General features: G+C 45.8%; 1 protein-coding gene across 1 annotated transcript in view; it reads right to left on the bottom strand.

The window, feature by feature from the left end:
- The window catches only part of LOC102865909 (T-cell surface glycoprotein CD8 beta chain-like), a 26,184-nt gene extending 10,837 nt beyond the window's left edge, over positions 1-15,347 (bottom strand). The window contains exons 1-3 of the mRNA XM_006902019.1: positions 15,305-15,347; positions 11,324-11,683; positions 7,805-7,894 (exon numbers count right to left, since the gene is read on the bottom strand). Coding sequence (XP_006902081.1) covers positions 7,805-7,894; positions 11,324-11,683; positions 15,305-15,347 — 493 coding nt within the window. The remainder of the gene's footprint in view (positions 1-7,804; positions 7,895-11,323; positions 11,684-15,304) is intronic.
- Positions 15,348-19,316: the final 3,969 nt, after the last annotated feature.

Genomic DNA, 19,316 nt, shown 5'->3' with positions numbered 1-19,316 from the left:
TCAGTAAAATCTTGCTTGCATGTGAAATCAGTGAAATTGTTCTGTAGTTTCCACATTCGGTTGGGTCGCCTTTCTTTGGGATAGGAACAAATACAGATCTCTTCCAGTCAGTTGGCCAAGTGGTCGTTCTCCAGATTTCTTGGCACAACTTGGTGAGCACGTCCAGGCTCAGCTCTGACTGGCTGAAGTTAGGCACCTCACAGGACAGCCACCAGACCCCGCAGACCCACCCTATCTTCCCAGGTAATTGGAGACGCTTGAAAGTGGAGTGGGCTATTCTGAGGGGTATGGAGCCCCTTGTCACTGGAGGGGAACAAGACATGGATGGAGAGGGGTTTTGGCATCATATGAAGGTTGAACAAGATCCTTAAAATCTGGCCTCTGAATGCCTGACTCTTTCTCAGGTCTTTCATATTTGTATAATATGGATGAACATTAAAACACTGAGTGAAAAAAGTCAGACAGGAAAGTCACACATTTTGTTACTCACTGATGGGAAATGTCCATAGGAGGAAAGTCCAAAGAGAAGGAAAATGGACTCATGTATGGTAGCTAGGGATTGAAACTGGGAGTAGAAGTTAACTGGAAATTCATTCAAGGGGTATTGTTATTAGATGCTGTCTTGTGAACAATGACTCATAACAACCTGATGAACAACAGGTCAGAACCTTGCCCTATTCTGTGCCATCTTCACGATCTCCATTAGGTTTAAATCCATTGGGAGTCACTGCATAAATCCATCTTGTGGAGCATTATCCTATCATTCACTGATCATTCCCAGCACAATGTCTTCCTCCCAGGATTGGGCCCTCCTGATAACAATGCCCAAAGTATGAAAGATGAAGTTTCAACACCTTGCCTCTAAGGAGACTTATTTATTCTTTTGGCAGTCTAAAGGATATTCAATACTCTTTTCCAACACCACAATTCAAAGGCATCAATCAGTTCTTCTTCAATCTTCCTTATCCACTGTGCAACTTTCAGATGTACAGGAAACAATTGAAAGATCATGGCTTGAATCACACCCACCTTTGTCTTTAAGCCTATATCTTTGCTCCTTAGCAATTTGGAGATATCCTTGACATCAGATTTTCCCAATGTAACACATCTTTTGACTTACTGACTGCTGCTACTATGGATATTGATGGTAGATCCAAGTAAAATAAAATCCTTTACAACTTCAACCTTTTCTCCACCTATCATGGATTACCTATTGATCTACTGGTGAGTGTTTTTGTTTTCTTGATGTTGAGATATAATCAACATTGAAGGCTGTTATCTTTATACTTTTGTAGCACATGTTTAAGCCTTCTTTCTGTAAGCAAGATTGTGTCACATGCATAATACAGATTGTTAATGAATCTTCCCTTAATCCTGTGTCATATTCACCTTCATGTAGATTGGTTTCTTGAGTGATTTCTCAGATACAGATTGAATAAGCATAGAGAAAAGCTACAGCCATGACTCATGCCTTTCCTGATTTTAACCCATGCAGTGTTGCCTTGGTTATTTGGACGACTACTTCTTAGTCTATGCATATGTTTTGCATGATCAAAATAAAGAGTTACAGGATTCCCATTCTTCTCAATATTAGCCATGATTTGTTATAATCCACAAAATCATATGCCTTTTCAAAGGCAATAAGATACAAGTAAATGTCTCTCTGGTATTCTATGCTTTCTACCAACGTTCATATGACATAAAAAATGATATCTTTCCTTCAACAGCCTCTTCTGAATCCAGTCCAAATTCTTGGCAGTTCCCTGTTGAAGTACTGCTTCAGCCCATTTAAAAACAACCTTCAGCAAGATGTTATTTATAAATTATATTAATGATATTGCTCCATAATTTCCACAATCTGTTGGATTGTCTTTTTTAGGAATGAGAATAAATGTGGATCTCTTCAAGTGAAATGCTTCAATTGATTTTTCATTAATTTCTGGGGCTTTTTTTTTAATGACTTCATTGTAGCTCGGACTTCTTCCTTCATTACCACAATTCTTGATCAGATACTACTTTCTGAAATGGTTCAGTGTTGAGTAGTTCTTTTTGGTATGGTATAGTGATTCTGTGTAACCCCTCCTTTAAAAAAAATTGGTATTTTATTTGCCTCAGGCTTATGACTTGCAACCAAAGACATTGTGCAAAGAAAGCAAAGATTAAGTAGACTTTAGAGAGAAGGAGACACTATACCTAGCTCACACAGGACAGTGGTGGACAACTGAGGCCATCCAACACACTAGAGCGATAACAATGTTTAACAGCGTTATCAACAAAACTTTTCCTTTAATACAAAGGAGAGGAAACAGGAAACAATGAACCATACACAACTTGAAAAGCATTTCTTTTTCAGATCGAAGAAGAAAAATGAAAAAAATTATATGCAGGTGACATCTACCCACTGTACACTGAATCACCTAGTACAATTGTTTCTATGTACCACAGTGTAAAAAAACCCAAAAGAAACAGAGAAGTACTGAATAAAGAGTTGTCTGATGAAAAATAAAAACCAGTGTCTTTTCAAGGCTTCTTCTGGCTACCGGTGCTACAAAAAGACAACACCTTCTCATCTCAAACAGGTGATGAAACCAGGCACAGGCAAATCAGTAACAAATCAGATCCAACCCATAGAAATATACTATCCACTCACGTATCTTCCATCAAAAGTTTGTTTTCCCCAGTTTTGTTTGTTGGAGCTTTTTTGTTTTGCTTTGGTTTTGTTTTTTTGTTTTTAGCAGTCAAAATGAGTATATTTAATTGTCAGTTGTTCCTTAAAGTATTTGACAGCTCTGTTCTTTGGGCCATATAATTTTAAGACTGCCATGTCTTCTTGCTCAATTGACTTTTTTAAAAATAATTTTTTTTACTATTAATTTCAATGAAAATTTACAGATACTTTGGATCTCCATTCACTCATTGTTGCACTTCTCTCCCCTCCCAACCCTCCTTGCTACTATACTACCCTCTTTGAAAAGTAAAAGAAAAATTCTCTCATTGTTTTACAATCCCTCCCGCCAGGTCCACTCCACTATGCAGCCTTCGCTCTGGACTCCCATCATGACAAAAATACCTAATCACATATCCCTTTTAAACAGTTTTCTCCCTCATCTGTTTCAATGCAGTATACAGTATTGAACCCATCTTTCTCAGTCTCCCCGTAACCTTGATGTCAGTCCTGTTTTTACAACAGTGGCACCATGTAGTATTTGTCCTTTTATGACTGAGATATTTCACTCAGCATAATGTCCTCCAGGCCCACCCATTTTTAATAATATTGCTTGAGTTCCTTGTTTTTCAATGTAGCGGTAGTAGTATTCCATTGTGTGAATGAATATACCACAGCTTCTCTATCCATTCCTTTGTTGATGGGCACTTAGGTTGTTTCCAATTGTGAACAAAGCCGTGATAAACATGGGTGTTCATATATCTGCTTGGGTGTCAGTTATGGTCTTTTTGAGGTATATTCCCAGGAGTGGAATTGCTGGGTCAAATAGTATTTCTATTTGCAGCCTTTTGAGAAAGCGCCATACTGCCTTCCAGAGTGGCTGTACCATTTTACACTCCCACCAACAGTGGGAGTTTATCCACAACCTCACCAGCATTTGTTGCTTGCTGTTCTGTTAAATTTTGCTATTCTTACTGGTGTGAGATGATATCTCATAGCTGTTTTGAAGGTTGGTTTTGTTTTGTTTTTTTAAAAAAATGTATTTCTTGTATCGTTTAAGATTTTGCCCATAGCATCTTTCATTCTTGCAATTTGAAAGGGATCATTTAAGAGTGAAAGAAATATGTTAAAACTTATTTGTGATGGTGGCATACCTTTGCAAAGTTACTGAAAATTTTGTCCACTTATAGTGGCGAAGCATATGAGAAACCTATACTTGGACCAAGAGGCAGTCATAAGAACGGAGCAAGGAAACACTGCATGGTTCAAAATTGGGAAGGATGTACACCAGGGATGTGTCCTTTCTCCATATCTTTTTAATGTATATGCAGAACAGATTATCCGGGAGGCTGGGCTCTATGAGGAGAAATGTGGGGTCAAGATTGGTGGAAGATCTATCAACAGTCTGCATTATGCAAATGACACAACTCTGCTTGCTGAAACTGAGGAGGACCTGAAGTGCTTGCTGCAGAGTGTCAAGGACTGCAGGCTTCAATATGGATTGAGGCTCAATGTCAAGAAGACAAAGATTCTCACCACTGGACCAATTGGCAGCATCAGGATGGATGGTGAAGAGATTGAGATTGTTCACAGCTTTAGTTTACTTGGCTCCACAGTCAACACTCTCGGCACCAGTAGCCAGGAAATTAAAAGATGTATTGTGATGGGAAAGTCTGCTGTTAGGAACCTCTCCAAAGTATTGAAGAGCAATGGTGTCTCTTTGGAGACTAGGGTGATTCTGATACAGGCCATGGTCTTTACTATCACTTGTTATGCATCAGAGAGTTGGGAGGATAGGAGAATTGATGCTTCTGAGCTGTGGTGCTGGAGAAGAGTATTGGGGGTACCATGGACTGCTAGGAAAACAAACAGATTCATCCTATAAACAGTTAAACTAGGCTGCTCTTTGGAGGCAAGGATTCTAAGGCTCTGTCTAACATACTTTGAACATGTTGTAAGGAGAGACTGGTCCTTGGAGGGGGACATCATGCTTGGTAGGGTGGAGGGACAGCACAGGAGGGGCAGGCCCTCTATGAGGTGGATTGATTCAGTGACTGGGGTAATCGGGATGGGTGTATCGGAGACAGTGAGACTGGCACAGGACAGAGCAGAGTTTAGGGCTGCTGTACATAGGGTCGCTATGAGTCACAAGCAACTGAACGGCACATAACAATAACAACAATAGTGTCGAGCGGCTGTTATGGACTGTAAACTTCAGTGATGTTTATAGAAACTGAGTAGAGGAAGCACAGGCTCTGGGTAGACTGCAGGCAGGCCACTCCTGGAGGGCGGGGTCAGGGAGGTTGACGGGATGGTCATATCTGAACTGGTGGTCAGTAATACAGCCCCAGGTCCACACAGACACTCAAAATAAGATATCCGTCCAAAATAAGGAAAAAGTAAGGAAAAACTGCTACCTACAGTAAAGTAGTGACAATCCTTGGGCAGGGGGTGTGGGGGGGGGATATGTGCAGAAGCACACCTGTGGCCTGCCCACCCTGCCTCTCCTCACCTTGATCTGGCCTCTGGTCTCTAGGTACGGCTCTTCCCACCCTGCTCCTGAGAGAGAAGTGTGGAGACCACTCCCATCACTCCCGGTATCTAAAGGGGTAGCCATCTTAGAAGAAAGGCATGACTCTGGCCACTGTGGCCCTGGGAGTTGGTTTATAATCCTCTCTGAGTCTGGGTGCCTCCTGAGCCTGAGAGCCTCTAGTACAGTGTCTCATCTCATCTTTATGCCCTTCCCGCAGTGGAGATTATACTACTCACTGTATAGATGGAGAAATGGTGGTTCAGAAAGGCTGAGCATCTTGCCTAAGGTCACACAGCACAAGCAGCAGAAGGCAGGGGCTCAGGACCATGTCCGGTTGACTCATGCTAGGCTCACTGGGCCACACTTCCTCCCCTAGTGCAGCTTCCACTCACCTCCCCCAACCCCGCTACACCTGACCAATCTGTTTCACATCCGGCCTACTCCAGTTGTTAGCTCTCTCCACTCATGAAGCCTAACACATACTGTTGGGTTTGCCTTTTCTCCTGGGATTTTATGATGAGATGAGGATAAAGAACTTGGAGACTTTTTATTAAATCATTTATAATGTTCTTGTTAGATGCCATCAAATGGAATAAGTAAAGTCTTATAGTGACCCTATAAACAACAGATCTGAACCTTGTCCTATCCAGTTCCATCCTTACCATCTCTGATTTGCTTGAGTCCAGTGTTAGTCTTACGTCACTGCATCTTGATAAGGGTCTTCATATTTACTGTTGAATTCCTTATTGCTCAGCAGTCCTTATGTGCGGTTGGGCAGAATAGAGTTCTCCCAGTATTTTGTGCTAAGAAGAGGGCTCATCTTCTGATGCTGGGGGATTCCTCTGTGTCATAACTGGAGAGGGATATGTCGTGTAACTGACAGGATCCTTTTTTCTTCACTGGGCTCCAAAGGGCAAACCCAGCTTTTGCAACCTAGTCTTAATGTTTTATGTTCTTTTCCTTCCCTACCTGGGCACATTTAAGTGAAACTGTGAGGGTCTAAACAACGTAGTAAACAAGGCCGCTTTGTCCCCACTGTTTTGCTCCTAGACATTCTTCCTATGCTACCCTGTACTGCAGCTCACCTCCCTTTCCTCCTGATTCTGCCAGGTTGCCCTCCACAGAATCCTGTTGGCATGTCACAGAGTCACCTTGTGAGAGTCAAAACTGGGTGAACCAAGCACCTGAGAGGGAAATTCAGCCATCACCTATGAAAGCAAGAGACTGAAGAGTGGCAAGATGGCACCTGGGCAGACATGTCAAAGCAGATGACGTGCAGGACACAGAACACAGGCAGGCCCCTTGGCTTTCAGTCTCACAGGTTCACTGGAAGGCAAAGTGGCTTAAGTGGCACAAAGAGGCCTCAGGTGGCATCTTGTAGTTTGTTTCAAGGGGCAAAGCTGCAGGCACCTCTGTTAGTTATGAGTAACTTTTGCAGGGAGAGATCAGTATTTTTCCAAGAAGACATGTGGGTCTAGCCAGTCAAGGGTAGTTTGTGTGTGAGTGTGTCTATGTGAGCGTGGTCTGGTGTGTGTGTGTGTGTGTGTGTGTGTGTGTGTGAGCGTGTACACATGCTCAGCTGCAGTGCCTGGTGCTTACATCTCAGAGAACCACCACTAAGTGTTCACTCATTGACAAAGAGCATGTATACATGTTACATTCTCTTTTAGGCATAAAAATGGGGAAAAAAATTCAAGTGTTGTGCTTTTGAGTTGTGTTCCTTTGATTCTTTAACAACTTTATTGATATAATTTACATATAAAGTTTGCTTATTTAAAGTGTATTATTTAGTGCTTTTTTAAAAGAATATAGGTAGTCCCAATTTATGATGTATTTGGGCTACAGCAAATCACCCTAATTGGCTATATCTTTTTTGTTTCCTTTTTTTATCATCAGTAGTAATGTTGCAATGTGAAATCTGATGTTATGCTTAAATGTTCACTTGAAATCTCATGATTTAACTGTTCAAAATTTTGCTAGTGTTATAAAGATACTAATAATAGAAGACAAGTAATAATGAAAATGAGAGGGAAATATTTGACTTAATGTCAGTACTAACTTGTGCAGAAGTTGGAATGGGGTCCTGTCCTAAGCTGGGGTGACCTATATTCAAAGGTTGTATTACCATCATCACAATTTCAGAATAAAAAGGCCCACAATCCATCACAAGCTATTGGCATTCTCCTTCCCTGAGTCCAGCCATCTGCCTCTATAGCTTATTTGCTCGGGATGGTGTCTCACAGAAATGGCTTTTGTGACTGGCTGCTTCATTGTTAGATGCTTCAAGGCACACCTCAGAATGTGGTTCATGATGGCCATGTGGCACTGGTTGTCTGATGCATGTTGTTTGGCATTAGTTGTTCTATTTTGGGGGTGTTTCTACTTTGGGGTAGTTATGAACAATGCTGCTCTGAATGTTCATGGGTGAGTTTTAATGTGGCTACATCCTCAGTTGAGTTTTATCATGTGACAATGATGGCTCTGTCCCTAACTAGACTGAGTGGTCATGGTCAAACAGTTTCCCTCTGCCTCCACACAGTGCTGCAGGAGTGACTGCTGAATGAATGAAGAAAGATCAAAGGGTTCAAGGAGACAGGAGAACTCACCCTTCTGGGGCAGCAATGCTGTGAACTGGCACATTCTTTTCTTGGGTGTTTGCTTCCTGGTTGGCTTGGCAGTGGTGGGAAGAATATCAACTTCAGAAAGAAAAAAAAAGACACCCATCTTAGGTAAACATTGAGTAGACTTAAAAAGAAAACTGCAAGCCTCGTATAACATGTTGTTGTTGTTAGGAGCCACTGAGTCAACAACAATCCATAGCGACCCTATCAACAACAGATCTGCACTCTGTTCTGTCTTGTACCATGCTCATCATATCTGATTTTCTCCAGTTACTGCATCATTAATGACTGTTTCCTGGAATGCTGAAGGGTTAATAACCACGGAGAAATATTTTTTTAATCTTTCCCAATTCGGAAATGCATCTGAAAGTGTAGCAAGAGGGGCCTGCTTAGTGTCCTAGAGGGGGAGGGATCTCACTGTAGAACATTAAGCATTTATCAGCTTTTGTGTGACTGCAGGCAAGCCACATGACCTCTCTGCCTCAGTTTCCACACACACTAAATGAAAGGTGCCCCACGTCCTTGTCAAGACTATTTTAAGTTCCAGAGTACCATGTACATTTGGTGCACTCCGACTGAGCCTGGGCTTGAAGCCAAGCTGCCCAATTTTCAGAACAGTCAAGTCCCAGCCTTCCCTGTTGTCTCTAGGAAGGGTGAGGAAGCTCCCAGAAAGCCAATTTATTTAATCCAATCACTTCTAGAGTAGCACTGTTCTTGTTATGTGCCATCGAGTCAATAACAATTTATAGTAACCCCATGAACAACAGGTTCATAGGGTAAACCTTGGCCTGAACCATTCCCACCATCTCTGATATACGCAAGCCCATTGCTATAGTCACGATGTCAATCCACGTTGGTAAGGGCCTTCCCCTCTCTCTCTGACCCACTGCCTTTCCCAGAATGGTGTCTTTCTAAGGACCATCCTCTCCCAACATACCCAAAATATGTGAGATAAAGTTTCACCATTATTATCATCCTCATTTTATCCCTAGAAAGCTTAGACTCAAAAACCTGAAACAACTTGCCCAAAGTTAAAGATACTAAAAATGTAGCCCTTGCTGCCAAGTTGGTCTCCTGTCTCGTGCTGGCCTGTGTGTGTCAGAGAAGAACCAAGCTCCACAGTGTTTTCAGGGATGACCTTTCAGAAGCAGATAACTGCACCTTTTTTTCAAGGCTCCACAGGGTAGACTTGAACTTCCAGCCTTTCAATGAGTAGCCAAGCACATTGATCATTTGCACCCAGAGATTCCCACCCATAATTGTTGCTAGTTGCTATCAAGTCATCTGCACGTTGCTCTATCCTGTGCCTTCCTTAATATCTCTGATCTATCCATTGTTACAGTCACTGCATGTGTGTCAACCCATCTTGGTAGGAGGTCTTCCCCTCTGTCTCTGATCCTCTACCTTTCACATCAGGATGTCTTTTCCCAAGGACTGGCCCATCTTGACAGCATGCTCAAAGCATGTGTGATCAAGTTTCACCATTCTTGCCTCCAAGGAGCACTTTGGTTGCACGTCTTCCAAGACCAAGTCATTAATTGGTAGAAGTAGCATTTGAACCCAAAGAGCTTGATTCCAGAACCCATGCTTTCATCTTGACATACGCCCCCTCCCCATGTGAAAAATGTTTTCTGACAAAAAAAAAATAAAGATATCAGGTCAACCCAAAACCTTTGGCTTTCAGGTTGCACAGGTCCGTGACTGTCAGAGGAAAAGCTACGGCATGCCAATGAGTGTGTGAGGAGTGTGGCCCTGTGTTGGGGTGACATGGCACTCAGCTATCCATCTGGTTCTTACAATCCTAAAAGAACATCGCATCTCCACACTTTATGAGGATGCACACAGGGGTGATACCATGGGTCAAAAGTGAGGCTGAAGGACTTATTGTAAAGCCAGTCATGTGGCCTGCATCTCGGAAGAGTCTTCAGAGAAACAGATGTGCTGTCTGAATTTCCTCTTATCCAGGGCAGAGCTTTCATGATTCCTCCTCCTTCTGAACTTCTAGTTCAAGTTGCTGGTCTACTTAAAAGGCAGAGGGCTCTGGTGCTATGGGGTTCACCAGGACCTCTAATGGAGAAAAATGGGCAGTCTCTTTTCATTTTTATTTGCAGCTTCAAAAACTCAACGAGGGGTTGCTGTGAGTAGAAACCAACTTTAAGATAGCAAGGCGAGCTGATTTGAAAGAGATAGATCTTTTACCTCTAGCATGTGCTTAAAAGCTCATTACTGTTGAGTTAGAACCAATCCATAGCTGACTCTCCAGCCAGTTTTTTGACGCAGTAAATCTCATAAGAGGAGACTGCCCATCCTTCTTCTTGGAGCTACAGGTGGATTTGAACCTCTAGAGAGGGCCAGCTTTTGAGTTAGTAGAGCTAACACCCTAGAGACTGTGCTACCACAGCTCCCTTCATGTGCTCAGGGGCAGGAGAGAGGCCCCTTTTCTCCAAATACTCTAGCCACTGTCCAAGCTTCCTTGGTGGGCAGCAGGAGGTAGAGGACCTGGCCCTGGACACCTGACTGCCCACCCTGGGAGTGGAGGTGAAATCATGGTGGCAAGTATGTGCTTTAGGGATAGATTGCCCTTTCAAGGGTATTGGGGAGTTGAGGACTTTTGAAGCCCAGGTAGATGATGGTGGCAGCGGTGAGAAGACTCCCAAAATCAGTTTCACCGTTGACGGTGATTTCAACATCTACCTTTCTTGGAACCTGAAGTCTCACAAGTGGAAAGATGTGGGACTTATAGAGACATAAATAAGCCAAACTGAAAACTCAACCCCTCCAAATGCTATCTTTCAATACAGGGATCAGTCAGCCAAAGGACCTGAGGGACACTGGCTGTCCTCCTGTACCTTGTCTGAGGTGGAGGGTGGGGTGGGGTGGAGAGAGGCACTCTAGTCAACCTCTTCCTCAGTATGTCTTGCCCTACACCACCTCACACTGATTTCTAAGGTTCCCTTGTATCCCCCACCTGAGAAGAGTCAAGCTTGGAGGAACGGGGTCTTTGAGACGTGGCCCCTTCACTCTCGATTGGTGTACTCTGTGCAACATGTGGTCAATCACCAAGCCCTCTTCTAAATTTTGAGATGAGGCCAGCTGCAACCAAGTTAGCTCTGTGTGTGTGTGTGTATTAAAAGTGCCCTGGTTGTGTAGTGCCTAATGTGACAGACTGCTCACTCCAAAAGCAGTAGCTCAAATCTACAGCCACTAGCAGGAGAGAGATGTGTTTTCTCCTCATGAAGGCTTACAGTCTTGGAAGCCCGCGGAGGAGCTGCAGAGTCAGACGCAACTATACAGCAGGAGGTAGGTGGATACATGACAAATACACATCAAAAAATTAGTAGGGAAACAAGAATGGCAAATAAAATGCATTGTTGAAGCTAACTGTGCTTTTAAGACTCACACTGAGTCTCCCAGGGATGTGACTACTGACATGATAACTGGAACCACAGCTTCTCAGGCATGCAGTAGATGCTTAAGGAGTGCAACATCGAGCCTCACACTTACCCACGGTCAGCTGAGTCCCCTTGCCAAAGTCCAGCTCAGGATTTCCAATTGTCATGCAGAAGTATATGCCACTGTCCAAAGGCCTCACTCTCGTAAGGTTGAGCAAATACCTCACACCATTCTGAGAAATGGTCACATCATTCTTCACGCTTGAGCCATACCCCGTGGTTTGCTTCACAGAATCCCAGAAGGCCAGGATCTCGAGACGAGTGCTTGGGCTTGGAGCCTCATGTTGCCTCAGCCAGTACACATGCTTGTTACTAGTGTGGCCCTTCACTTCACAGGACAGGATGGCTGGTTGGTGGGTCTGAACGATCACAGACCTGGGAGTCTGGTGAAGGGCCAAACCATCACAGAGAGCTACAAGAATCCAGAAAAATCAGGAGGCATCAATCAGGTTGTTGTCCTCATACCAGCTGTGGACCTTAGAGTCATGGGATCACCATATAGCGGTGCAAGAACCAGATTGCCGAGGTTCAAGAATTTACATGCAGTTGGTGGCTTCTGGCCTCAAACATAAACATTTCCCCATCAAGAGATCATCTGGATGGCAGAACTTTCTGTGACTACCTTTATGAAGGGAACAGGGAGAAAGCTGCCTGTGCTAGTTATGCGCATACATTCCTTGTTGTTGTTAGATGCCATTAAGACATCTACAACTCACAGCAACCCTATAAACAACAGATCTGAACCATGCCCTTGATGATTGCATAGATCTCAATCAAGCCTCAAAACTGCCTTCTGAATCCTCGTCTTCATTATGTGGATGTGGATGAGGAACCGAGGCATGAAGCTACTTGTGCAAGGTTCCATTTACAACTAGTAAATGTTTCCATTGCACAGCATGAATTCAGACTCAGGGTTTCATAGTCTGTGGCCAAAGTTCAATGCCTTTCATGGCCCTGGCCATTCTAAGTCTGCTACATTCACCACCATTGATCCTGATGCTGGGACTACAGGACAGAGCAGAACTGTCCCTCAGGACATTTATGGCTATGATTTTACTGAAAACACAGTCTCATCTTTCTCCTGTAGAGCAGCTGGTGGGTTTCAACTTTTGGCTTTACTATGTTTTACTCACTCAATTGCTGTTAAGTCAGAACCAATTTGTAGCTGAACCTCCATGGACATCTGAGGTTATAAATTATACTGGAAGAAATTGAGAATTGTTTCCCTTAAAGCTGCCAGTGGATTCAAACTAGCAGAGAAGGATGGCTTTTAGGTTACCAGTGCAGCTCCCTGTGGACTAGGCCACCAGAGACCTTCACTGTATTCCACGTGGCCGAAGGTGACCCAGCATAAGCTGGGGAGAAGCTCAGAATCATAGACAGAACACACGGCAGACTGCCAACAGTGTAGGACTAATTGTCGTTCTGGATGGTGATGACAGCTATACAGAGGAGCCCACTGTCCCCTGATGGCACAATTACAGCCCATTACTCCCCAATGCAGCCCCACCCTTCCTGTGACTGGTATCTACAACTCCACTCCCAAGTGGAAGCCAAGCGGAATGTTTCTTTCTTGGATGGAAACACTCTGTAGCAGTGGGCCACTCCCAGAAGATGAGAACCTTGAACCCAGGCTCTGATCCCATTAGCTCAGCTCAGTCATGGATCCCATCTCTACCCCGCAAAGTGCCATTGCCATGTCTACTGTAGAAAGTTAGAAAGAAATGAGAACATGTCCAAGAAAGGCCAATGCAAACCATTCAACACCAAACAAGGAAACCATGGTATATGTGTCTCACGGTTTGGGGCTGCTACCGACAGCAAATGAAAGCTCTGAATGTAGGAATAGAGTCTAGTTTGTAACCAAGGCCATGAAGGTACAAGTGAACTGAATATGGCCTGTGAACTCATCCTGTTAGCTATGCATAGATAGACACCCTGCAGACAGGACAGAGAAACTCCAGGTGGTACAGGAGGTCAGAAGGGGCCAGCTGACCACGTGCAGCTCAGATGCCATAACTTCACAGCCTTCCTCACACAGATGAAAAGAACTGGAACTCTTCTACTTTTCATCACAGACCACTGTGATTGTGCGGTCGCATTGATTTCAAATGGAGTCCAGAAGGTTAGTGGGCCTTCTCTCTCTAAACACACAGTACCTTGTGTTCAGGGAAGCACAGGCCCTTAACGGTTCTGAGTCATTGATGACAAGAATAGATTATACACTATTTATTGAGCTGAGCCAGTGCAAGGACAGTGCTGAGCATGATACCGAGATCCCATGCTGTCAGAAAGAGCCCATCCTCAGGAAAAGACCTCATGCTGGGAAAGGTGGAGCATCAGTGATAAACAGGAAGACGTCCAACACGATGGATTGACACAGTGATTACTGCAATGGGCTCAAGTGTATCCAAGATGGTGAGGACAGCATAGGCTAGGATACAAGTTTATAGGGTGAGTTGTACCCAACTTGACAACACCTAACAACAATAATGGCAAGACCCTGTTAGGTAGATAATGCTTTGCATCCACTTACATGAGTTTAAGAGTTGGGCTGTCCAAGAGGTACAGATTAGACAGATTCCACCAGGCACTCTGGGGGAGAAAGACAGCCAATCTCCTTCTGTAAGAAATCAGCGAAGGGCTCGACATGGTGCTCTTGGTTTAGTTTTGGACACACAAGGACATAGAGGTTCAGGAAGCCATAGTCCAGGTCACACAGCACAGGAGATTCAGACCTGGGTCATAGGAGCTCTGAGCCTGAGCTTTGAACCTCACCCTGAGCTGATAGTTGTGATCCTGTCCTGGGCACTGGGCACATGCCCACACACACAGAGAGTGCCTCCATACACAGATTGACCCTTCTAATAAGCCCAGCGAGACCCTGGAAGTGTGAAGGGTTGATGAGGCCCTGGCTGTGAGCGATCACTGCCTTCTGATCACTGGGCTTGGTGAATACAGGTCTCACTCTTGCTTACTTGCCTTTCTGTCCCTAGCCTACACCCTGGCCTTGGTGGACCCCAGCTGTGTGGAGCACTGACCAGGACTTGCCACACATGCTGCCTCACTGGACTCTGTTGATCATCTCAAAAGGCCAGTGGTCAGTTCCTCAGAGGGGTCTGCCGTTTCCAGAACAATAACAAGTAAACTTTGACCAGCAAGGGCTAACTTCTACTTAGGAGGCTACGCACCTCACTTGTCAGGTCCTGTCACTGGTAGGCCTGGTCACACTCTGCCAAACTTGCCAGCATTGAGTGTTCTGGGCATGAAACCAAATCAACTGCAGGCCAGTGGGCAGTTTAGGGGAACGATTTCCAGAGGGCTTAGTCAGAGCCACATGCAGACTCCCAGCACGCTCCAATGTGGTGCACTGCTTCCTCCCAAAGCCAAGATTCATGTCCTTACCCATGATGGGGACAGGGGAACCAGGACAAGTGACAGGGACGGGGGATGGGAGACATAGGACCTCCAACAGCCTGTTGTTTGGTGGGCTACTCAAAAGACATTTCCCAGAAGTAAAGAAGTGTCTGCAGGACCCTGGCATGGATTAAGGGGGCAGGAAAGTCTGACAGGATCCCTGTAACCTTCTCATTGCAGGTCCTCCAGGCATGTCCATGCAGGACTCAGGACAGTGTGTTTCTGTTCCTTTCTTCATCTCCCTCTTCTCTCCTCCCTCTTCCCTCTCTCCTTCCTATCTTCCTGCCTCCATTTCTCCCAGTTTCAAGTTTGAAGCCAAAGTTGTTTCAGCCTTGGGGCTTCCTAAACTGTTGGGATAATGGGACAATGCCTTCCTGTCCAACATGAGGGCTCAGCCTCCAGTGCCATATCAGCCAGTCTAATCTGAGAGTGCTGTGCTGTTCATAGGATTTTCAAAGGCCTGTTATTTTAGAGCCTTAGCCTCTCCCCAAGCACTATTTGCTGTTCCCACACAATCTGGGCTTGGTTCTTGCCTGCACTGCCATTTCCAAATTCTGCTCACAGCTCTTGCAAAGTCTGAGACAGACTCCAGAGCCACAAGCGGTGCCAGTCTCACCTGCAAAATGTGCTGCAAGTAGGAGCCACAGCAGAGGCTGCATCTTGAAGAGCAAGCAGGGACACCTGTGAGCCACTCGCCTCCCGTAGAGATGGGCAAGAGGATGGCAGTGGCCTCTGAAGCAGGAGAAGGCGCTGGGCGGGGCCAGAGGGTGAGATCTGGGCTACGCCCAAATGTGGGCCTTCAAGCCCACTTCCTCCTAGATCTTGGTAGGACTCCCTAGGACCACCTGCAGCCTGGTGACACTGATGAGGCCAAGAACCTGCGGCAGGCTGTGACCTCCACCTGTGTGGGTATGGAGGGGACCAGGGGCAGCCCCTCATGACAGCTGAGGGGCTGGGTGGGGAGACTTCAGGAGTAACGGGGAGAGCCCGCCTTAACTGGCCTCTCTGTCTTCAGTAGTTACTGAGGGTATCCTGCATGCCACAGTCCAGGTTGGTGGAGGACGAGATGTGCAGGATGAGAGGGAGGCAGTGGGCATGGCCAGATCAAGACCTTCAGAGTCTCTGGGAGCTGAGAAGATCAGAGTGTTCCCCAAATGTGATGATCATGACAATGCACTAATACGGAAATAAACCAGAGGAAGGTCAACAAAATTGCCTATTGTGAGGCCTGTTGAGTGTTTGATGAGCACCTGTGTTTGATACATACATGGGGTGTGTGCATGTGATGTGTGTATGGGTGTATGTGTATGTATGTGTACGTGGGTATGCTAGAGATGTCTGTGGCAGTATGTGGTATGTGGGGAGGTATGCATGCGTGTGGGTGTGTTAATGTGTGCATATGATGTATGTTTATGGTATGTATGTGTGGGTGTGATGGGGTGTTTATGGGTGTGTGTGTGTGGTATGTGATGTCTGTGTTGTGTATGTGCTGTGTGTGGTGAGTATGGTATGTATGTTGAGCATATCTGTGTGGTATGTGATGTGTGCTCTGAGTGTATATGTGCTATGCATGTGCTGCGGGGTGTCAGGGATGTCTGTGGGGGTGGTATGTGATATGTGTGTCTGTGTGTGTGGTATGTATGGTCCTACTCAAGCCCACTCAGTGTGCTCTGTGGGTCCTGGTCCCAGGAGACTCATTGGGCTGGACCAGGCTATGACCATGTCTTCCTGCTCAGGCAGGTTCCCAGAGGAAAGAGGTTCAGAGTCAGGAGGCATTTATGCAGGAAGAGCAAGGTCTGTGCAGGCTGGTGGAGAGGGAGTCTGGGCAAGCTGAAGTGCCAGGATTGGGATGAAGGGAGGGAGCAGGAGGAGGCTGGAGAGGTCAGCATGGACCCAGCCAGAAGACCTTGAGGGTCTCAAGAAACTCAGTTTGTCTCAGGAGTGATGAGGGGTGGGCCCCTGGAGGTTTTAAGCAGGTAGTGCCAAATCCCGTGTTCTCTCCAGCCCACTCTTGCTCTGGCCACTGCGCCCACGCTGTGACAGACACCACTGAGTGGGAGGTTGGAAGGGTGAGGGGTAGAGAAGGAAGCAGGCTATGTTCCAAATGTCAGGCTGCACCATTAGCCCAGCTGGAGGCTGATGTGCCCTCAGTTCTGTCTTTGTTCCCAAGAAGAGAGCTCCAGGTACCTAGAGCTACTGTGCAGGAGCACACCCTCTTCTGTGAGCTCAGTACAAAGTCACTGCCAAGCTGCTTGGGCCCCTGAAGGCCTATAGGTCTGTGGCCACCCTCATACTGAAGGCAGTGTCAGGGACTCTCACCACCCTGATGAGTCTCAACAGAGCCACTTTCCCATTTTATCTCCCACCCTCTGCAAGCTCTGTGGCACCTAAAAACAGTCTATCATTTCTCAGGTAAGTCCTACCCCAAATACACAAGAGGACTCTTCTGGGTCCTGGTGCCTCATGGCAGGAGAGCTGGAGCTCACCAGGGCTCATCAGTGTCATCAGAGCTATGACACTCATAACGGCCAGGCGTGCAGGGGTGGGCACAACATGTGCCTGCTGAGGCAATGTGTCTCCACTAACACACAGACTAAGAAGCAGCAGCCTTGACGCCTGTGCGCCCTGTCACGTTCTCTGTCCCCATCTTCTTTCCACCTCATTTACCTCAGCTGGCAATCCCAAGTGAGGAAAGCAGAGGGTGGCCTGGGGATAAATAACAGAACTCACCCCTGGGAACGTTTTGGCCATTTGCTCAAATCCTCAGGCCTTGGTTGCCTAAATGGTATTGGAAAATAATGACCCCAGTCTAGTGGGGATTTGACTACTATATAGCTTTAGGTGTGGCACGGGCCTGGTGAGTCTGTCCTCAGAGGCAGGCAGTAGACCTAATTCTGAGGTGCACTGCCCACGTACTCACATAGGCGAGGAGCAGTACCGGCCTTTTGACTACAGAGAGTGTGTCCTAGTACCTGTAAGAAGGTATTGTCATCCCTCTGGAGCAGTTTGCCTGGAAGTCACCCCTGGAGCTGCTGCATGGTGTCCTCTGTCTAGGAGTGCTGCAGCCAGCACCAGACAGCAGGGCCACTGCAGGTGTTAGGATCTCTGGTGTTTTAAATAGCGTGCACATTTAGGAGGAGGGTGTATCACTGACTCAAATGAAATGGGTCTGATCCTGTCTGGGGGTGCTTACTCCTTAGTCACACAAATTCCGATTCTTATTCTCCTTCCCTCCATCAAAGCTCACCTCCGCTATCATGGGTTCCCATGCCTTCCAGAGGCACTGCAGTCCTGGAGGCTGACCCCAGCCCCTGAGGATCCAGAGTCTTCACCCCGAGTCAGAACAGGGTGAGTGGATTCCACTCCCCCAATCACCTAAGAGTCCTGGGGATGTATCAGAGGCTGAGTGTCCTACCAGGAATAGTCCCCCTAACCTCCTCACACAATCAGATTAAATCCTTCTTCTGTTCCCAATGTCTGTGTGGGAGCGTGTATGCTCCTATACTGCCAGCCCCCAACCTGCTTCTCAAAGGCCCTACCCAGTTGTCACCCAACCTAGTCTCTCCACTGCCCTACAGGCTGGGATACCAGAGAGGCCCTCTGGAGACCATTCTCATGTTCTGCTCATTGAATATTCAGAATGTCAGCAGCCACCTGAGACCACTGGGATTGGACAGCAGGAAGAATGGGGAGAAAAATGAAACAAAACTAGTAAAAAGCACAACTTAATACTTTCTACATGTACAATTCAGTGGCATTGATTACATTCTTCAAGTTGTACGCCATTGTTACTGGCTTTCTGAGTGGTTCCTCCTTCGTTAACATAAACTCAGTGCTGGGGAGGAGAGCAATGGGGAAAAGCTACAGTACTACAAGTGAAAGGGGAGAACAAGCATTTAATATTTTCTCAGCAGACAACAGTGTTGCGTTTCAGGGGCCCAAGTGGGCTGGGTTAGGGACCTCATGTCTTCAGCTCCTCCTCTTCTCCCCTCAAGCTGTGCTCCCAGTCCTCAACACTTTATGTGGCCCCAGAACTCTCTGCTTAGACCCCAAATTCTATTCCTGAGGTTGCCTTAGGCACAAATGTGTGCTGTCTTACTGGCCTTTCCTCAGAATATGGAACATTGCTATTATTAGTACTACTGTCAAGTTAGCACCCAATTTCCAGGAACCCTTTGAGTTACCAAGAACCATGTACTCTGGGGCTTTCTGGATTGTAATCTTGAGCAACATAACACCAAGCTGTTTCCTTATGGGGCCACTAGATGGATTTGAAACCAACCTTAATATTAGCAGACATATGCAAACCATTGTATCGCTCAGGCACTTGCTATTGTTGATAGGTATCATGTCCACTACAACTCATGACAACCCTATCTGAATTGTAGCTTATTCTGCACCATCCTTACCGTCCCTGGTATACTCAAGTCTATTGTTGCAGTCACTGTGTCAATACATATTGTTGACCTTTACCTATCCTGGCATGGCTTCAAGACTGGCCCGTCCTGACAATCTGCCCAAAGTATGTGAGATGAAGTTTCAACTTTCTTAACTCTAAGGAGCGCCCTGGCTGTACTTCTGCCAAGCAGACCTGTTTGTTCTCTTGGCAGTCCATGGGATATTCAGTA

The sequence above is a fragment of the Elephantulus edwardii genome, unplaced genomic scaffold (assembly GCF_000299155.1).
Source record: "Elephantulus edwardii isolate Elephantulus edwardi_28Jun2011 unplaced genomic scaffold, EleEdw1.0 scaffold00357, whole genome shotgun sequence".
NCBI lineage: Eukaryota > Metazoa > Chordata > Mammalia > Macroscelidea > Macroscelididae > Elephantulus > Elephantulus edwardii.
The sequence above is the reverse complement of the archived record's forward strand: the minus strand, read 5'-3'. Positions and strand labels throughout refer to the sequence as shown.